Here is a 21,143-nt window from a genome sequence, read left to right as displayed (position 1 = left end):
AACACAAACAAACAAACACAAACAATAAACACAAACAGGACAGAAACAACGCCTCCGTCTTTCCTCCCTGATCTCACACTTCATCTTCCTGCCACTCTTTATGCTAATGTGGGTGTATGTGTGTGTCTGTGTGTGTGTGTGTGTGAGAGAGTGTGTGTGTGTATGGGTTATACTTCCATCTGTTCCTTTAGCAGTGTTTTACCAGATGTTTTAATTCAAAGTGGCTTGTGGTACATAACGACTTGCATCACAGTATAGTATATTGGATTACAGGATATGAATGCAGTGGGATGTAACCCATGACTGTAGAACTGATAGCACCTCGCTTAACCTGTTGATTGAGCTTTCACGCTTCACTGATGAAGTGACTAAGACAACAGAGCTCAATTACAGTCAACATGCACTGGGTACTGCTGGTGCCTGCTATTGTAACGGTCCGGTTTTACTTGCAACGGGAATAGACAAGCAAAATCCAGTGTGTCAATAAGCCATATATGTAACAGTGCGTGCAGTGGTGTGTGTGTGTGTGTGTGTGTGCATGAATGTGTTAATCACTGAGCTAAAGGGTAATTTTTAACTTCTACTTAGAGAGCTCAGCTAACAATACACACCCACAGACAATCAAATCCTTCACACACAATCACACCCAAATCCAATTGTCCAATACAGTGTTTTTTCTTGGTTACGGATCTCTCTCACGCATACACACGCATAAACACACTCACACACCTACCTCTTGAATCTCTATACAATACGAGCACTCCAAATCACGCAGGCTTCTCTCGACCAGGCTGGACAAGTATTTGTTGATAGTGTCATTACTGATGTCATCCAACTCATAATAGCTAGAAGTACAAAGATACAGAGAGATAACAAGTGAGAGCAAGACAGACATTACACTTGAGCCTCTAAAAACTATTTAACATGTTGCACAACATGTTCCCTTTGGCACCTCAATTACAACATTATATGGAGAACAGACAGAAACGCACAATGACTGTACATAATGCTTATGTGTGTGTGTGTGTGTGTGTGTGTGTTAACATTTTTCGCAGAGAGAGGAATGAGTGAGCTAGAGAGATGATCCACAGAGGATGGGTGTAGTTTGAGGCCCCTGGAGGCCCGCATCAATTTAATGTTTTTTTTTTTTGTTAACACAGCTCTTCTCTTGTTCTTCTTGTCTGTTGTTTTATTATAGGACATTGATTTGCCAGTAAATTTCTGCCAGATGATGATGCCCAACCACCTCCCACCCCACCCCACCCCACCCCACCCACACCCTACCCCACACACCCCTTCAATCGTTTTTCTGTTGCTTCTGACATTTTCACAACTTGCTCATCAATAACGACTGTCATCACACACTCGTGCGTGCACACACACACTCGTGAGTGCACACACACACACACACACACATACACACACACACAAAGAAGAAGGAAACAGTTTCTCACCCCTACTACGACATGCATCACTGCCAACAGTTGCACACAACAACAAAAAACACTCCAACAGTCTCCAATGGGGCGTTTGATGTGCATACTGATTCTAAACCGCGGGAGCCTATTGTTAGAACCTCACACAGACTACAGAGTATGGACTGCGCACACGCACAAACGCACGCACACGCGCACACACACACACACACACACACACACACACACACACACACACACACACACACACACACACACACACACACACACACACACACACACACACACACACACACACACACACACACACACACACACAGAAACCCTCAAGGCGAAATGATTCCCATGTTGGGAGATATTGGGCAGCTTTGAGATGCAGCTGAGGAGAAATGGCTTCCATGCCCAGCTCCCCTCTGTAAGGGCTCCCACATGCAACCCACAGCGAGCGAGCGGCCGAGACAGCACACAACTGGGCTCACACACACACACATAGAGAACAACACACTACTGGGCTCACACACACACACACACACACGCACACACACACAAAGAACAACACACAACTGGGCTCACACACACACACACACACACACACACACACACACACATAGAGAACAACACACAACTGGGCTCACACACACACACACACACAGAACAACAAACAACTGGGCTCACACACACACACACACACACACACACGCTGCTACACACCACTGACTGACTGGCAACATTCCTCTGGATGTGTGGGTGAGTGGGCCATTTTCATCTGTTTGCCAGCCAGTATATTAGTGTGTGTGTGTGTTTGTGTGTGTGTGTGTGTGTGTGATGAAGAGGGATGTAAAGAGTCTGAAATTAGAAAAAGAAAGATCAATGTCTCTGCTTAGCACTGGGAACACTCTTGGAATACGTAAACACACACAAATATAAGTAAACTGAAGATAGCCTTCTGTGGCCATAAGGCTGCCAGCGGTGTGTGTGTGTGTGTGTGTGTGTGTGTGTGTGTCTGTGTAAGCACACGCTGAAATGGAGCTGTCAAAGAGGCTAATTTACTGCACTGCAATCTCGGGCTGGTGTCAGGAGGAGGCATGGCCAGTGCAGTGCCGCACAGCCTGCATATTTACACCACCGTTAACAGGTGGAGCGATGGCGCCTGGCCGTAATTACTGTGTGCGTGTGTGTGTGTGTGTGTGTGTGTGTGTGAGATGGTGTCTGGTTGGTTGAGAACAGGGGGTGTTATCCTACGATCACAGAGCAATAAACCTTAACCCCAATTTTTCAAACAAAGGAAAAGGGGAAAAAAGTAAATCACCCTGCATGTTAAAAGAGAGACAGAGAGAGAGAGAAAGATAGATAGAGAGATCAACAAAGACAGAGAGAGAGGGAAGGAAAGAAAGAGAGAGAGAGAGCGAGTGAGAATAAGTGAGTGGGAGTGAGTGATAGAGAGAGAGAGAGAGAGAGAGAGAGAGAGAGCTAGAGAGAGAGAGAGAGAGAGAGTGTGTGTGTGTGTGTGTGCATCTGCGTGTTGGTAGAGGAGCTGGGGTAATTCATGCCCCCACAGCAGTGCTGTATGATGGTGCAGCCGTAGCCTCTCTGACACACATGGGCAACTGATGCTGGAAAAGGTATTAAACACCGCTACTCTCAGGCAGTGTGTGTGTGTGTGTGTGTGTGTGTGGAGGGTGGCACTTGGCACTTGCGTTGACTGACTGGCACTCGACAACAGAACCCAGCAGCCTGTTTGTGAGTTCACCTCAGCTTGGCCACAGGATAGTCACACACACACACACACATACACACAGTCCCATCTCACCGTGTGACAAAGGCATTGGCGTGGTCATTATGGTGGCTGGGCCCCTGACAGGAACTCATAGCTCTCGGCTCAGCCCGCACACTGCATTACGGCCCCCCTGGGACTGGGAGGTGTCTGGGGGAGAAAAAGGCCCTGCCCCCCCCCCCCCCCCCCCACACAAACACACACAGACATACACACACAGACATACACACACTGCTTCACCACCCCCATGGGGTGCACGGCTGGTGGGTGAATCATTGGCGGTGAGGGATTGTCGCTGTCAAGGTGACCGTTTTGCGGCTGTCAAGGTTTTTTATAAGCGGGCGAGCGAGCAGGGGACACAGAGGAGAGATAGATGGGGACGAGTTAACATGGCAATCTCTTTCCACCGCTCTCTGTATCTCACACACACACATACATGCGTGTCCACACACACACACACACACACACACACACACACACAGACACACACGCTGTTACACATAGTGTTTCCAGTGTTGGACATGTGGCTTTTTTACTGCACAACTCAAACGATTATGTGACACAGACACCCAAGTTTGCAGTCTGCCTTTAAAAGGTACATCCCACCATGCAGAGGCCGATTCTGACCTCTTCCTCACCAGCTGTGAGTTTTATTAGGGGGAGTGGACACAGCCGTGTGGGGTCACCTGGTCCTGTTGCAGAGTCAGGTCAGAACAGAGCAGACCACTGACACTCGCCTTGAACCGCCACCTCAGACTGACCAACAAGTGGTGCCGTCTCTTAAAATCCGAAAACTGCATTCAGAGTGGCCATCATGGTGAATCCGAAAACTGCATTCAGAGTGGCCATCACGGTCATTCAGAGTGGCCATCACGGTCATTCAGAGTGGCCATCATGGTGAATCACTGTTTCGTGTTCTGTCACATCTCTTGGCTGTGCTGCTATGCCTGAACATTTCATAAGACATACATCCTTCATGTAAATCCTTGCCAATATGTGTGTGTTTCTGTGTGTTTACGTGTGTGTGTGTGTGTGTGTGTGTGTGTGTGTGTGTGTGTGAGTGTGTATGTGTGTGTGTGTTTAGCTCATCATGTAAGATGACAGTGTCGGAGTCTAACGGCCAATTGCAGCGTCTGCTGTTGTGCGGGAGTGGAGAGCAGAGGGCACAGAACCGACATGTTAAATGTGAGCTGACAGCCGTGCAAATGCCAGCACTCTGGAATGTTCTGGAATCGGCTCGCTCAATTTGGAGCAGATGTGTGCGCCGTCCTTCTTGACCCCTGGAGCCGATAGTGTTGTGTGATGTGGTGTGTGTGTGTCTGTGTGTGTGTGTGAGTCAGAGACTGCATGTGTATTTTAACTCCATTGCGAGACACATAAGACATGGGTTTGCCAGGTTTGTGTTCAAGAGAATCGGCGACCACCTGACCTGTTGCCATGGTAACAGCAGGTCAGTGGGCTTGGGGTGTGGTAGAAAGGTGTGTGTATGAGCTGTAGCTGAGTGTAAGAGTGTGTGTGTGTGTGTGTGTGTGTGTGTGTGTGTGTGTGTGTGTGTGTGTGTGTGTGTGTATCTGTGAATATGTGTGTGAGACCACAACTATGTGTGTGGCTGAGCTGAGCCAAAACATTAAACAATCAGTGTTCTGCACAAGCTATATAACACAGTGTTTTTCCAAAACACTTACATATAATAAATGTGATTTGTGACGTCTGGCACACCACACAGCAAACACTATTTCAACACTATCAGTGTTATTCTGCAATGCTAGTGAAGTTATTTCAAGGCACTGCAGGATCACATGTTTCCAGTTCAGTAAACAATTTCCTTCCCCTTCATGAAGATTGCGTGAGCGAGTGTGAAATGGCAACACATGGTACATGCTATATATCATTTACGTTTCGCAAGACATAAATTATGGATCCCATGGTGGAGGATTATGGGGAGGTGAGAGAGAGAAAGAGAGTGTGTGTGTGTGTGTGTGTGTGTGTGTGTGTGTGCTCTAATGTTCTATTATTTTTATTATTCTCCATAGTCCATGTCAATTGTTATTATTATTACTATTAATTGCTAATTTTTTGATTTTTTGATTTGGTAACTACTTCTTTGGCAACATTGTAACACTTACAGTCATGCCAATAAAGCTCACTGAATTGAATTGAAAATTGAGAGAGAAAGAGAGAGATGAGAGAGAGATATGAGAGTGAAGGAAAGACGAGGAATGGCAGGGAGAGAGAGTGAGCGAGGGAGACTAAGGGGCAAGACTGTAGTGAGATGGGCAGAACAATAGACAGGAGGAGGAAATGGGAGTAGGAAAATGGAGACAGACAGACAAGAAGGACAATATGTGTCTAACCTTCCACTGTCTAACTTTCTTACATGCTTAGACCAATAAAACACATACAATGCAAAAACACCCCTTCAGGCCATAGCAAGTCCTGGACATATTTTCCGATAATGACCAGCGGACACTACATTATCCCACTTATTATACAGCCACTTGCTAAAACAAGAAAAGATTCATATGTGTCTGAAATTATTTTGATAACATTTTGTGGCTTCTGTCGAAAAACACATTTCGCCACACAAATAGAACTTGAAAGTTTCAGATGTTGCATAGCAACGTATTACTTATTAAGTTCCCTTTCAATGAAGTTCCATGTGAGGGGACTACTCCTGGAATTATACAGTATATGAATCAGAAGCACAAAACCTGTTACTACTGAGAGAGGTTATTCATTTTTTGAAGCAGTCATTTTACGGAATTATTGGCCCTCCTAACATTAGGAAGGCCCGTTAGTGGCGCTTTCTGCAGCATTCTGAAAGGCCGTATAAGTAAGGGATAATGTATAGAACGCCATTATCATTATCGGGAAATAGGTCCCGACAGTAGCCTGGCTAACGCCAAACCTCATCTCATTGATATGGGGTCTGGGAACTACATGTACATTTTCTCGTATTTGAAACGTGGTTTACGAATGCCCAGAGCCGTTTATTGGGCGCTACGAATGTCTATCAAATGAGTCTGTACGTAGCTCATAACCGCTTCGGTGTGTCATCATCGTTTTGCTGTGCCCCCTCCGTTCTGTGATTGGTTCCTTCGTTGAGGTGAAAACGAAGTCCATGGAATCCAGGCTGCCTAGCAGCATGAATAAAATCGCGCACGTAAGGCAGCATGGGAAAACCCAGGCTATCCCGACAGGGCAAACCGGTAATTCCCGATAATGACTGGCGTTCTATACATTATCCCGCTTATTACACGGCTACTTGCCAAAACGAAACAATAAACTCCCCACGATATGACTCTTTAGCCTACATAGCCTATTTGTTACTGTTTCGTCGTGGCTTTTGCTGAGAAACAAATAGTTTGCAACAACACATGCTGAACTTGAATCAAACATTCTTTAGAACACAGCAGATCAACCAGAGAGGGTTGAAGTGGAGCGAACTATTTGTTTTCTCAGCGGAAGCCACAAAACGGTAACAAAATAATTTGAAAATACCCATTTTGTAAAGTTTCTTTTCTCATTTTGGCAAGAAGCCGTATAATATGTGGGATAATGTATTAACTGCCATTATTGGAAAATAAGTCCCTTCAGGACGAAGCAAGACCGCTCCGCTGTACATCGGGGTCCTGTTCGCCCTGTCTGGACTTATTTTTCGATAATGACCGGCAGACAATACATTATCCCTTATTTAGTATTTATGGGACACTTCACCATTCCCTTTAAAAACTCTAGGATCTACAAAGTGACTCCCAATAGGTTGTTCTTCCCAGGAAAGCCAAGAGAGAGAGAGGGAGAGAGAGACCAGACAGAGAGAGAGAGAGATAGAGATAGAGAGAGAAAGAGAGAGAGAGGGGGAAAAAGTCAGAGAACAACAACCAGAGAGAGAGAGGCAGGGTAAAAAACAGAGAGAGGAAGAGAGGGAAGAAGGGAGGCAGAGAGGGAAGAAGGGAGGGAGAGAGCGATTAAGGGACTAAACCACAATTCTGTAGTAGCCAAACTTTCACACAGCCCCCCCTTTCACATTTGGCCTGTCAGCATGTCTGGCCGGGGTGAGTTATGCCCTGGCAGGGCTCTGGCTCTGGGGCCGGGGGGTGAGTGGAGCTCCAGTGGCCAGGCCCAGGGGCCGGAGCTGGGCCGGGCGCAGTGACTTCCCTGGAGCCCCACTGGGTGTGTGAGTGGAGAAGGCTTCACACAGCAGCCTGCTGCAGGACAGCAAGCCAGGCCAGTTTCACGAGTCAGGGGACGCGTGATTGACGGGTGTGCTCTAATTTGATACAATTATGTCAAACTGGGTGCTAGTTGTGTGTGTATGTTCGTGTTCCAAGTGTGTGTGTAAGATTTACCTGGGGTTCATGACGAGGCGACGGAAGAAGTAGGTCCAGGTGATGTAGTCCATGGCGTCCTGCTTAGAGGCGATGGTGCTTGAGGCAATCTCAGCGTTCAGATGGTCAGACAACACACCCAGCAGGCTGTGGCCACGTGCGCACACACATACACACACACACACACCACCGTCAGTACCACCTCAGAAGACACTTTCACTAGGTGGCTGTCATGGTGGACCTCACTTAACTTGATAATGATTGGGTGACAGCTTTACACTGTGCGGAACTTTTAACTCTTTTAACTTTTAATTTTTCAACTGCTATAAACTCAAAATATTTAAAAAAAATTCAAACAAAACATTTTTTAAAGAAAAAAGCAGCAATGGGATGACACCTCTAATGAAGTGTGGACGTCTGCTGATTGACTGACCTGGACTCCACAGGGAAGGGCTCGTACAGGAACTTCTTGTAGAAGTCCTTCTTGATGTCGTGCACCAGGATGACCGCTTTACCCTGGTCATCAAACTGAGGACGCCCAGCACGACCCATCATCTGCAGCACATCTGAGCAGTGCACACACACAAACACACACACACACAGTTAAATAATGTCACAGTAACAAGTACAGCAGAGCCTACCAACTGGAAATATGAAGATACTCCTGACATGTTTAGGGTCATACACGCTAGGGGTGTGAATTTCCACTGGTCTCACGATTCGATTGCAATTATCCCTTCAACGATTCGATTTCACAATGCATCACGATGTGACACATCCTCAATTTTCTATATTACAGCACATGGCTACATTTTCATTAAAGGTGTAATATTCACCTGCACAATTAGACTCACATTACGCTTTGATTATTAAATGATTCTCAATGCCTCTTGGCCTTCAATATTTTTTTTTATTATTAATAAATAAAAGTACCCAGATTTGATTATCAATTTCCCTTGAAAGTTATTAAGAGGTGATAAATACTTTAAGCGGTCTCTTTTTTTCAAAGACAATTATCAAGGAGGAGGCTTATGTGTACACTTCATATTGTGTAGCCTCTTGGATTATAAATAGGCTATAACTTACAATTGCTTTCACATTAAAGAGAAAAACCAGGAGACTATTGTCAATAATCGCTTCAAACAGGTGCTCTTTGGTAGGGGACGTGAGTTAAGTCAAAAAGGAATGTAACAAAGACACTGTTTAGAAAAATATATGAAAAAGCCTTTAATTAAACTAGTTTAAAACTAGCTTAATGAAAGGCACATGGGCCTATGCGTTGCGGCTATACTGGCCTTCTTCAGGGCACGTAACCAAATCCAACCAACCAACCAAACGAACATAACAGAACACACCAGCTGTAGAAATAGTGTCTATGCAGACTCACACACACACATACACACACAGTGTACCTGTAATGGGATAATCGACATAGCGATGTGTTTTGCCGTCAAAGTACTCCGTGCCCTTCACTATGACCAGGTGGGCAGGGAAGTTCACGCCCCATGCCAAGGTACTGGTGGCAATAAGCACCTGTAGCACAATGCAAAACACACACACACACACACACACACACACACACACAAACACACACACACACACACACACACGGTTAAAATATGACTCCAATCTGCACAAGCACATTACATGCATACAATCATTTTGCTTTGTGCCTTAAAATATTCTGATATTCGTAAAATTATGATGGGTACACATTGATATATAATAACATTTCTATGATCTAGGAGAAATGTTCTGGGGCCAGGGAGATCCGCAGCGGGGCTACCTGGATCTTGCAGTTGACGAAGAGCTCTTCCACAGTCCTGCGGTCGCGCTCGTGGAGTCCGGCGTGATGCAGGCCTATGCCAAAGGCCAGCGTCAGCTTCAGGTTGGACTCGCGCACCGTGGCGATGATGTCAGTCATCTGAGGAAGAGGAAGTCATAGTTCGAACTCAAACGCACTCCAGACAGCAGCATGACATCACCACCCAACACCCCTCTAGGGGTTACCATGTTCATCATCAGCTCGTATGCATTCCATGCATTTTTTTATTTTTATTTCCCTTTGTTTGCTGAAATAATGCAAGACACAAATCAATGTCATGTTCATTGCACACGCACACACACACACACACACACACAGACCTGACTAGGAGATGCTGTAATACTATTTCATGTTATTTTATGTTCTAAAGGTTTCTGTAATTTCTGTACTGTACTGTATGTGCTTTTGGCCAGACTGTTTCTTTTTGAATGGGAGAGAGAGAGAGAGAGAGAGAGAGAGATCGCAGCTTAGTCCAGACTAGCTCCATTATCCCGGCTGGTTAAGACATGGGACCTCTGGGCGCAGCTGCCTCCGCTCTGGCAGGAGAGGAGTAAAAATACTGCAGGGAGGGAAAGCAAGAGGAGGAAGAGTGATAGAAGAGAAAGGGTGTGTGTGGGGTGGTGGGGGTGTGTGTGGGGTGGTGGGGGTGTGTGTGTGGGGGTGTGGGGTGGTGGAAGGAAGAGGATTGGACCCCCGCGGTGAGACAGACAGTGTGCGCAGGCCGCCTGTCAGTCACTCAGCGGGACCCCAGATGCTACACGCCCCAGTGCAGAGGAGCAGCAGGGAGCCACATATATCACTGGAACACACACACACACACACACACACTAGCACTGCACATGTGTACACACACACACAGGCAAAGCCAATGCACTAGCATTGCACATGTGTACACACACACACAGACAAAGCCAATGCATACATATGCGCACATGCAAAGACGCAAAGACACACATACACACACACACGAATGCGCACATCCTTACAATTCTTCTTAGTTTAGCGGGGCAATCCAGTCCACACCTCCATGTGACACACACACACACACACACACACACTCCGCCCTGAGATGAGAGCAGTAAGAGATACCCTGGTCTCCAGCCTATGATCTCTCTTCTGTAATACTCATTAAGGACTAAGAGGGGACTCTGTGTACATGTGTATCATATATGACTATAAACGTAGCTGTTAGCTTGTTTGCTTTGTATGTATGCATTGGTATGTTTGTGTTAGAAATGATGATTGTGAATGTGCCTGTGTTTGTTTGTTTTGTTAGTGTGTGTGTGTGTGTGTGTGTGTGTGTGTGTGTGTGTGTGTGTGTACACACTCAAGACATTTGGCACAGTCCCATTCCCCTCTCCTAAAAAGCAGCTTGTGCACATTTGGGGCTGAGCGGGGAATAGCGGATGGCTGATTGCTGAGGTAATTACCAAAGCGTCCATTTCTCATAAGGCTGCGCAATTGAGTTCTGTAAAGATATTAGCATATTCTTGGTATAGAGTGGAAAGGTGGAGTGAGATTGAGAGAGAGAGAGAGAGAGAGAGAGAGAGAGAGAGAGAGAGAGAGAGAGAGAGAGAGAGAGAGAGAGAGAGAGAGAGAAAGAGAGATAGAGAGAGTGAGTAGCCTCAAGCCAAAAAGGCTGCGTGTTCACATCTTGAAGTGATCTGAAGGTACCCACAGAGCCTAATGGAGGATGACACAGGCTTTTCTGGCAGGGGCGGCCCGGCGCTGGCTCCGTAATTACACTAAGACCTGCTTAAGGAACAGAGCCGCGCCATCAACGCCAGCGCATTGCAGCCAGGGCTCAGGGGAGGCAGGGAGGGGAGGCAGGGTGACGAGCCTTGCACTGAACTGGGGACGCACGGAGGGGCATGTCACTGAACTAGGGACGCACGGAGGGGAACGAGCATGGCACTGAACTGGGGATGGATGAGAGAGGAACGAGCATGGCACTGAACTGGGGATGGATGAGAGGGGAACGAGCATGCCACTGTACTGGGGATGGATGAGAGAGGAACGAGCATGGCACTGAACTGGGGATGGATGAGAGGGGAACGAGCATGCCACTGTACTGGGGATGGATGAGAGAGGAACGAGCATGCCACTGAACTGGGGATGGATGAGAGGCCAAGAGGAGGAGGCGGAGCAGATGACACCAGAGGATGATCCTGTGTCCAGGGTCCAGTGGGGTCAGCCACTCAGCATGGTGAGATGGGAAGAGGGTTATAATTGGGAGAAGTGGTGTGGCGGGTGGCAGGAGGAGCACAAGGGGACATGGGAGTTGAGTAATGCTGCTGCTGTTTCGGTGATCATCCGTAATCAGGGTGCTAATGTGGGTGCTAATGTTTCTTCTCATGTGTTAACAGTGCACAGGGTTACAATCGAACCCTGCGGTCCTGTAATTGCTTCACCAACTCAGACCCAAAAGTTGCCTTTCAGTGAGGAATCTCCACTGGGATTGGACCGGACAGGCCTGACTGTCCATCCTGAACGGCCCGCCCCCCACGGGCAAATCTGACCGCTGGCGTCCGCTCACCCAAATGTGACCGCTGGTGCCCAGTCACGCAAGGAAGCATAAAGTTACGAGCAGCCTGCTCACCTCGCGCTCGTCCTGGTGCAGCCACTGCTTGGGGTCGTCCTCAGTCGCCAGGAAGGCCATCAGGTCCAGGGCGGTCAGACGCGTCTGTCGCCGTGACGACACGAAGATCAACACAGGCTTGGCTGGAGAGTGGCTGCGAATGGCTGAATGGGTAAAGCAGGGACTTTAGAGTGTAATGGTACAAAAGCAGGTCTAGCCGCCCTACTAATACAAGAGTGCAATTACCACCTTAAACATCTCAAGATCTTCCATTACAACACTGCATGGGAATTGTCTCCGCAATACATGAAATACCATTGCGTATTCATATAGTCTGCCAGAATGCACGTCATTAATGGCAGCTATATAGAGCAGGGGAAATACTAGTACTGAAAACTAGTGTTGAACCCTGTATGCAAGTATGCTTCCAGTGAGGCTATTCGCATGACATTTGCACCAGACATTAGTATTAACTCAGATAATCCACACTTATATAAACAAATCCAAACATTAACGTCCATAAATAAAGTTATGTGCAATAAAGTGGAATGACCCAAGAAACAAGTATTGAACGTGCCTACTAAAAGACATTTCCTGTATGACGAAACTAATCAGTCACAGTATTCAGGTGTAGACTTTTGCCCAGATACTCTTTAAATCTTGAAGATTCCAGGGGTCCCTATTGTGAATCCTGATCTTTAGTTCCTTCCAGAAATGTTCAATTGGATTTAAGTCAGGGCCTTGATTTCCTTTCTCTGAAACCAATTGAGAGTTTCCTTTGCTGTATGCTTTGGATCGTTGTCCTGCTGGAAGGTCTAGCCATGTCTCATCGTCATCATCCTGGTGGATAGCAAAATTCTCCCAGGAAAAAAATGAATTCATTCATCAATCCTTCAACTGTATGAAGTCTGCCAGTAGAAGAAAAACCGCCCCACATCATAATGCCTCCACCTCTAAACCTCACTGTTGGTATGGTATTTTTAGGGTGATGTACAATGCCATTTCTCCTCCAAACATGGTATGTAGTATGACATCCAAAAAGTTAGATTTTGCTCTCATCTGACCAGACTACATTCTTTCAGCATTTCATAGGCTTATCCAAATGTTGTGTAGCAACTTTAAATGAGCTTCAACATGTTTTTCTTCAGTAATGGAGTCATGTTGGGTGAGTGTGCATAGAGGCCATGGCGCTGAAGTATATTACCTATGATTTACTCTCTATTGTACCTGCTGCCTCCAAGTCTTTCTGGAGTTCTTTCTCCGAGTGGTCCTTGGCTCTTGGGCTACTCTTCTGATTATCCTTCTGAGCCCCTTGTCAGAAATCTTGCGAGGCGATCCTGTGCATGGCCGGTTGATAACGCAGTGATGTTCCTTCCACTTGTAGATAATGGCCCCAGTGCTGCTTACTGGAAGATTCTCAAGTTTTGAAATGCATCTGTAACCAGTTCTATCGATATGTTTTGCAACAATAAGGTTGCGAAGGTCATGGGAGAGCTCTTTGCTTTTACCCATCATGAGATGTTTTTCGTGTGACACCTTGGTAACAAAAAAACCTTTTTATAGCCCATCGATATGTACTAACTCGTCTTATATTATATTAATTTACAAATACATTAACTACTTACAGATTCCAGCTCGTTCCTTGCCTTGGTGTACTATTTTTTCTTAGCGTGTTCAATACTTTTTTCCTCTGTCATTCCACTTTATTACACACAACTCTACTTATGGATTTTAATGTTTGATTTTTTTTTTTTATATGTGAGGATTACCTGAGTTAATACTAATGTCTGGTAAAAAATATCTGGTAGCCTCACTGGAAGTATACTTACTGAAGAAAATGTTGACATACAGTATTCAATACTTATTTCTCCCACTTCATCACTTACAGTATATGCTGATTTAAACATCACTGACCATAAGACACATTTGACAGAGACAGAGCTGTGTGTGTGCATGTGTGTGTGTGTACCTTGAAACACAGGTTTGTTCATGCTGGCCATGCGAGGACAGTAGTGTTGCCCTGGGAAACCCTGGATGTGCACCTCCAATGGCACAGGACGCACAGATGGACGGAAATTAAACAAGCCCACCTGAGAAAGAGATGGGGACAGAGAGAGAGAGAGAGAGAGAGAGAGAGAGAGAGAGAGAGAGAGAGAGAGAGAGAAGTAACACAGATTAAGCAGATTAAGATTTTATTTTTTTGAGATTAACCGTATTGTTCCACATAGCAGTAATATGAATGATACACAATGCAGAGATACAGAGAGGACAATCAGCAAGGACGATGAATTAAAGGACAAATACATAAATCATGGATGGACAGAATTAAAGGAAAAAAAAACATATTTCATGGATAGACTAACATATAATGGATGGACTAAACATGGCAAGACAGAGGAAAACACATAAGACACAACATGAGAGCAAGACTGATTGATTCTCTGAGTGAGTGAGTGAGTGAGTGAGAGAGAGAGGGAGAGATAAAGGAAAGACCGAAGAATGAGGGAGAAGTAGAGAGAGAAAGAGAGATAAAGGAAAGAAGGAAGAGAGATATAGAGGTAGAAAGAAAGAGAGAGATAAAGAGGAAAGGAGGAAAAGTGTGTGTGTGAGAGAGAGAGAGAGAGAGAGAAAGAGAGAGAGAGAGAGAGAAAGAGAGAGAGAGAGAGAGAGAGAGAAAGAGAGAGAGAGAGAGAGAGAGAGAGAGAGAGAGAGAGAGAGAGAGAGAGAGAGAGAGAGAGCGAGCGCGTAGGGGGCAGCGAGACGGAGGGGGTGAGGGCAGAGCGGAGCAGGAGTGACCAGCTGGCTGCTGGCGGCGCCCCGTCCCTGCCGCCCATCTGGGGGTAATTCCAGGCAGCCATTGTGGCCGTCCCAGCGCCGGCCGCGCTCTCACACAAGTGGCAGAGGCCCGCGCGTGTGTGCGCACACATTTAAGCTCCTGGATAATGGATTGGGCAGCTCACACACTGTGACCCCCCCCCCCCCCCCACCCCACACAGATTTATAGTGACCCCACATCCCCCCCCACCCCCCCCAAACACCCTTTCCTATTCATGCATGGCACCATCAGTCTGCCAGGGCATGTCGCTCGGCAACAGTGAAACAACGTTTACATAACCGCTGCTGCTTGAAGCCCAGAGAGAGTGTGGACATGGGGGCCTTGTGTGTGTGTGTGTGTGTGTGTGTGAGGGAGGAAGGACAGAAAAGGACAGACTTATAAAGAGGACACGTGGACAAAAACACACGCAATCATGAAAACAAAGACATGTCGGGGAGAGAGAGGCCCACATATCCTACATGTGCACACACACACTTATTTGCTGTATGTAATATACAGCAAATAAGTGCTCCTAAACAAACATAAACTGCATGTGCATACATACACACACATGCAGACAGAAACAAAGAACACACAAACATACACACAAACACAGCACATCTCCCCATGACTCTTCTTCCCCCACTCTGTGTCTGTAGGGAAAGTGAGGATATACTGTAAGGGGCTTTTGTTATGAATTAACTCTAAATATCTCAAACTGACCGAGGCTGCTGGCCACATTGTTGCTGATGATTGCAGTTGGCACTCGAGCGCACCCTCCACCCCTCCGGAAACAAAAGCCTGCCAATTAAAGACCAGGATGGACCACGGACCCCCTCCCTCGCCTTTCTAATGACTCCCGCCATCGCCGCATTATTAACAATCTGAGAGGACGGTCGGCAAATGAACCAGAAAAACATCCCCTCGCTTGTCACGGATGGGCTGACCGGAGCAATTTTATACCGAGAAAATATGCGGATTCCAATCTGTCCTGGAGAAATGATCGAGAAAACCACTGACGTGCCCCTCAGCAAGGAACAAGAGAAGCACTCGGCAAAAAAGAGGTTGAAAGTTGACAAGTTACACGTGCGCAACAGTGTGTGTGTGTGTGTGTGTGTGTTTGTGTGCTTGCTATTGAACCAAAGCGTATTTAAACCTCATGAAAGCCAAATCTGATGCTGAAAGGAGAATGTGATCAGGACCTGTGTGTGATCCCTTGAGCACACCTGCAAGCGAACCCTAAAAGTAGCCTGTGAGCTGGACAGTATGTCCTGTGAAGTGACCAGCTACAGTGATGGCCAAAAGTGTTGGCACCCATGCTAAAGTTGACTGAAAAGAGGACTATAAAATCATCTTTTGGACATTGATCTTAATGCCTTAAGTGAAAAATGAGGAAATATCTAACCTTTAAGGACATCAATTTTCTTAGTGAATGAATAATGTATCATATATAAATAAATGTTCTTCCTTAAAATACAGGCATTGACACCCCATGGATCCAGAATACTGTGCATCCTGATAAAGTTACCTTGGCCTTTGGAATTAAAATAGCCCCACATCATCACATACCCTTCACCATACCTAGAGATTGGCATGGGTGTTATTTCAGTTAGCCTATTAGCTGGTTTGATTTGCACTGAGCTCATTTAATTCCAAAGGCCAAGATAACTTTATCAGGATGCACAGTATTCTGGATCCATGAAATAACTGGCTTTTAAAAATAAAAATCTGCCTGTCTCTATGGGAATTTAACATAGGGGTGTCAATACTTATGACCCCTGTATTTTAAGGAAGAACATTTATTTATTTATGATACATTATTCATTCACTAAGAAAATTGGTGTCCTTAAAGGTTAGATATTTCCTCATTTTTCACTTAAGGCATTAAGATCAATTTCCAAAAGATGATTTTATATTCCTCTTTTCAGTCAACTTTAGCATGGGTGGCAACACTTTTGGCCATCACTGTAAGTCTGCCGGATGGCTCACCTGTCCTATGCCCAGCCAGTCGGCCAGGTCGCGAGCGTTGGCCAGCGCTGTGGACAGCCCCACCACGCGCACCGCCTTGGATGTGTGTGAGGAGATGAAGTTGGTCCTGGACACTATGACCTCCAGAACGGGGCCTCTGTCCTCCCCTGTGGATCAACACAAATGGTACGGTCCAAGGTGAGATTATTGGAACAACACAAATGGTACGGTCCAAGCAAGGTGAGATCAGTGGAGCAACACAAATGGTTCGGTCCAAGGTGAGATCAGTGGAACTTGCTCTGGGACAGTTAGACTGATTATCCCTACAGGTAGTTCATTTTTTTTCTAGACTTTAGGGCTGATTACTGATATGAAATAAACAGCAAAACACACAAAAAAAAACAAGCTATACAAAAGACCTATGATCAAAAATGGAGTGAAATCATGAAAAAAAAAGTAAATAATCCCAGTGGGGTATTTAGGCCATGTGATCAACTGAAAGCCATTGTGGTTCAGTGCTCCCCTGGGCCCATTGTAAAGCAGGATCTATTTCCACTGTGCTCTACACCAGCTGATGGTCGTCATTTACTCCCCCCCCCCACCTCCCATCTCGGGGCTGAGGAGGTGCTCAACACTGGCACCAGCTGCAGGAGTGGCTGGCAGGGTGGAGCGCAAGCCTGGAGGCTGCAACCCAGGGTCCTCCACAGGGTTAGAGGGTTATTGGGGAGAACAAAGTGTAATTACCTTCTAATCCAATATTATGTTCACGTTACGAACAAGATCTATAGTCGGGTTGCTGATGAAGCCCATGTTATGCACACATAACCTGAGGTGGTTTATTTCTGAAGCACAAGTGCAATGAGTACACCTGCAGATAGAGTATGGACATGCTGAGATCCAGCTACTGGTAGCAATGACTTACACTGACGCTTACAATCAGCACACAAAGAAGGCTTCTTCCAGGCTGCCTTCACCACTTTTACTCAGATCCATAGTGTATTGTTAAAAGTGATAGCGCTTGTACAGTATGTGTGTGTACAGTATGTGCGTTGGTTGTGTTCTTGGGGGGTTATAAAGTGTGTGCGTGTGCGTGTGTATGTGTCTGTGCGCGTGTACCGAGTAGGTGGATTTCGTCGATGATGAGGATGGCCACTTTCTGCACGTAGCTGCGGTTCTGCCAGCTGCGGCTCACGCCGTCCCACTTCTCTGGGGTGGTGACGATCAGGTCCGCCTTAGCGATCTGCCGCATGTCCGGAGTCACATCACCAGTCAGCTCTACCACCCTGTCAGGGAGAGAGAGAGGGAGGAGAGAGAGAGAAAGAGGAAAGAGAGAGAGAGAGAGAGAGAGAGAGAAAGAGTAAGCAAACAAAGCAAAGAAAGAAAGACATGTCAATGTTTATACATCCTCACAATGACAAATGTAGACTCACACATACTCTGTCTCTCCCTCCCACTCTCACAGACATACAGAGGGAGGGAGACACACACACACACACACACACACACACACACACACACACACACACACACACTTACTTGCGGCCTAGTTTCTCCTCTATCCTGATCTTCCAGTCCTCGATCCTCTCGCGGACCAGAGCCTTGAGTGGGGCGATGTAGACCACCTTGGAGGTGGGGTACTTGTTGAAGACCCTGAAGATGGCCAGCTCAGCGGCGATGGTCTTGCCGGAGCCTGTGGGCGCCCCCAGCAGCACGTTGGTGTCGGTGTGGTAGAGCGTGTGGAAGATCTGCGTCTGGATGGGGTTGAAGTGGGTGAAGCGGTACAGGCTCTCGTACTCGCGGTTCCCCAGGGCCGTCACGGGCAACGGCTGCAGGTCCAGCAATTCTGCAGCACACAGATGGGGCTCACAGATCAGGTGGGCGTCACAGATCAGTTTGGATGTTTGCAAAATAAAATACTCTCTATGGGAATCTGTGTGTGTGCACTCGTGACTGTTCGTGTGTGTGTGTGTGTGTGTGTGTGTGTGTGTGTGTGTGTGTGTGTGTGTGTAATTGTTTGTGTGTGTGTGTGTGTGTGTGTGTAATTGTTCGTGTGTGTGTGTGTGTGTGGGTGTGTGTGTGCATGTATGTGACTGTTTGTGTGTGTGTGTGTGTTTGTGTGTTTATGTATGTGTGTGTGTCTACCTGTGTGAGGTGGGTGTCTCTCGGGCAGTATGAGATGCTGGAAGTTGATGACACACACGGCTTCGGACCCGAGCCAGCGGTCAGACACGGCTCTGATGTAGTACTGCGAAGGCATGGGCTCAAAGATGGGGATGGTGAAGACCACCTGCTGCGGCTCGCCTGACACCACCTGGGGGCGATGGAGAGCAACAATCACTTGCACCATACCATACCAATGCCATTCACACAAAGTGCAGATCTTTCCAAAACTGTACAGTAACATTCACCTGAACTTAAACTGTATTTAGTTCTATTCAGCTGTACATAGTTCTATTCAGCTGTTAGTTCTATTCAGCTGTACTTAGTTCTATTCAGCTGTACATAATTCTATTCAGCTGTATACTGTAGTTATATTCAGCTCTACATAGTTCTATTCAGCTGTACTTAGTTCCAGAGCCATATAAAGGTACCTTTGTATGGCTCTGCTTACTTCTATTCAACTGTTAGTTCTATTCAGCTGTAGTTAGTTCAGAGCCTTGTACCTTTATATGGCTCTGCTTAGTTCTATTCAGCTGTACTTAGTTCTGTTCACATTCAATTAAGCCTATGCGCAAAAGTACAAAAGTACAGTAAGACCTTAACCTTTCAGGCTAATAACTCGTCTATGCAATACTATAATAATGCAAGACTATTTCACTGCTATGGATACTGAAGCTGCATCGTGCAAATTTCAAGAATTCTCCAGGTATTTAGGACTGTTACAGAGGTTTACTGCAGGCTGTAAACATACATGCACACAGATACAAACAAACACACACACACACGATTTATCTCCAAAAACACCCACCCACATATACATCCACCTCAATAGCCCACCTGTTTCTTCTGCAGCAGAAAGTATTCCGAGTGGTAGATGTGGTCGTTGACAGGGTCCTCCACCCAGAGCCACCAGGGCTCCCCCACTGAGCCGTGCACCTGAGGGGCAGAGAGGGGCAGAGAGAGGGCAGAGAGAGGGCAGAGACTTACACACTGATCTACTGTGTAGCTATGACCAACACCAGCACCCCTAGCACTGACTCACACCGCATGCCTAGCTGTGTGTGGTCTCCTCTGCATTGTAGCTGTTATTCCTCATTTTTGTAAGTCGCTTACACCACACACACACACACACACACACACACACACACACACACACACACACACACACACACACACACACACACACACACACACACACACACACACACACACACACACACACACACACACACACACACAAACACACACACACACACACACACTTTAATACCTTTATTTGTGTTCACATTTTACAATAGATTTCATTGAACACAGACAATCTTAGATACCAGCATCGTAAACCCAGTAGCCTATGCCTCTGGTCTCAGTTCATGGGTACAAAAAACAGCGCCTTCTCCAGATGTGGCGACTGCCAATTATCCACACACACACAAACACACACACACACACACACAAGGAGACAAGGACCTTACATGACCTGAATCTCAGTGTATAACTGAATAAAGAGAAAAGCCAAATCTTATAGCGCCGCATTTTTCTTTTGTGGCACACTAGAATAACTCCACCATGGCATTAAGCATACAAAAGCCATATCATAAAACAAGTTTGTGGCTGTGTACTGCCTCCCACCACAAAAAAAAATAAAAAAAAAAACGTTGGCATTTTGACACATAATGTCAGAGAGCTATGCACAAACTCCTACTGTAGCCTAGCGTCAGTCTTCTGTCCCTTTTTTGAGATAGAGAGTGACGGGAAGAGCGTGGGAGACAGATGGGGAGAGATCGGGAAATGACCTGCGTCAGACTTGACCCCCCCCCCCCCCCCCCCCCCCCCCCAATTGCTCCTCTTCAACTTTCTATTTTCTGTTTAAAAGAGAGGGAGGGGGTAAGGTGCATGGTCAGGCATCCTTTTAAAGCATTTGTAAAAAAAAAATGTCAATGCTTTTGAGACAACTTTTGGCTACTTCTGCATGCTGCTCCACTGTAGTGCAATGTCTGATATGTGATTGTTAGTTGCACGCAAGTGTAACATTCCTTGACCAGCATAAATGGTATCAAAAAAGATGGATGAATGTGCAAAAACGGCTATGATTTCAATAACATACAATTTCAGGCATATTGTTAATGATTGTTAAAGGCAAAGAAAAAAAGCTTGAAATACGGATTTTCCTCATGCCACACCAGTGTTATACGGCACACTGTTTGGGAAATACCGTCCTAGAGATGTCATTACACAGGCATGTGGACTTTAAGTATAAGT

The 21,143-nt window shown here is 46.2% G+C and overlaps 1 protein-coding gene across 1 annotated transcript in view; it reads right to left on the bottom strand.

Moving 5' to 3' along the window:
• The window catches only part of ascc3 (activating signal cointegrator 1 complex subunit 3), a 182,122-nt gene that overhangs the window by 32,499 nt on the left and 128,480 nt on the right, over positions 1-21,143 (bottom strand). Inside the window, exons 23-34 of the mRNA XM_076280576.1 lie at positions 19,722-19,820; positions 18,867-19,035; positions 18,261-18,567; positions 17,841-18,007; positions 16,746-16,891; positions 13,911-14,031; positions 11,963-12,105; positions 9,325-9,462; positions 8,951-9,071; positions 7,972-8,104; positions 7,560-7,685; positions 734-845 (exon numbers count right to left, since the gene is read on the bottom strand). Of these exons, the coding sequence (XP_076136691.1) occupies positions 734-845; positions 7,560-7,685; positions 7,972-8,104; positions 8,951-9,071; positions 9,325-9,462; positions 11,963-12,105; positions 13,911-14,031; positions 16,746-16,891; positions 17,841-18,007; positions 18,261-18,567; positions 18,867-19,035; positions 19,722-19,820 (1,782 nt within the window). The remainder of the gene's footprint in view (positions 1-733; positions 846-7,559; positions 7,686-7,971; positions 8,105-8,950; positions 9,072-9,324; positions 9,463-11,962; positions 12,106-13,910; positions 14,032-16,745; positions 16,892-17,840; positions 18,008-18,260; positions 18,568-18,866; positions 19,036-19,721; positions 19,821-21,143) is intronic.

The sequence above is a fragment of the Alosa pseudoharengus genome, unplaced genomic scaffold, assembly GCF_046254945.1.
Source record: "Alosa pseudoharengus isolate Yale_2024_CS ecotype anadromous, Long Island Sound unplaced genomic scaffold, YU_APseudo_1.1 YU_APseudo_1.1_scf_12, whole genome shotgun sequence".
Taxonomy (NCBI): domain Eukaryota; kingdom Metazoa; phylum Chordata; class Actinopteri; order Clupeiformes; family Clupeidae; genus Alosa; species Alosa pseudoharengus.
Note: the sequence above shows the minus strand (reverse complement) of the source record. Positions and strands in the feature narration are given on the sequence as shown.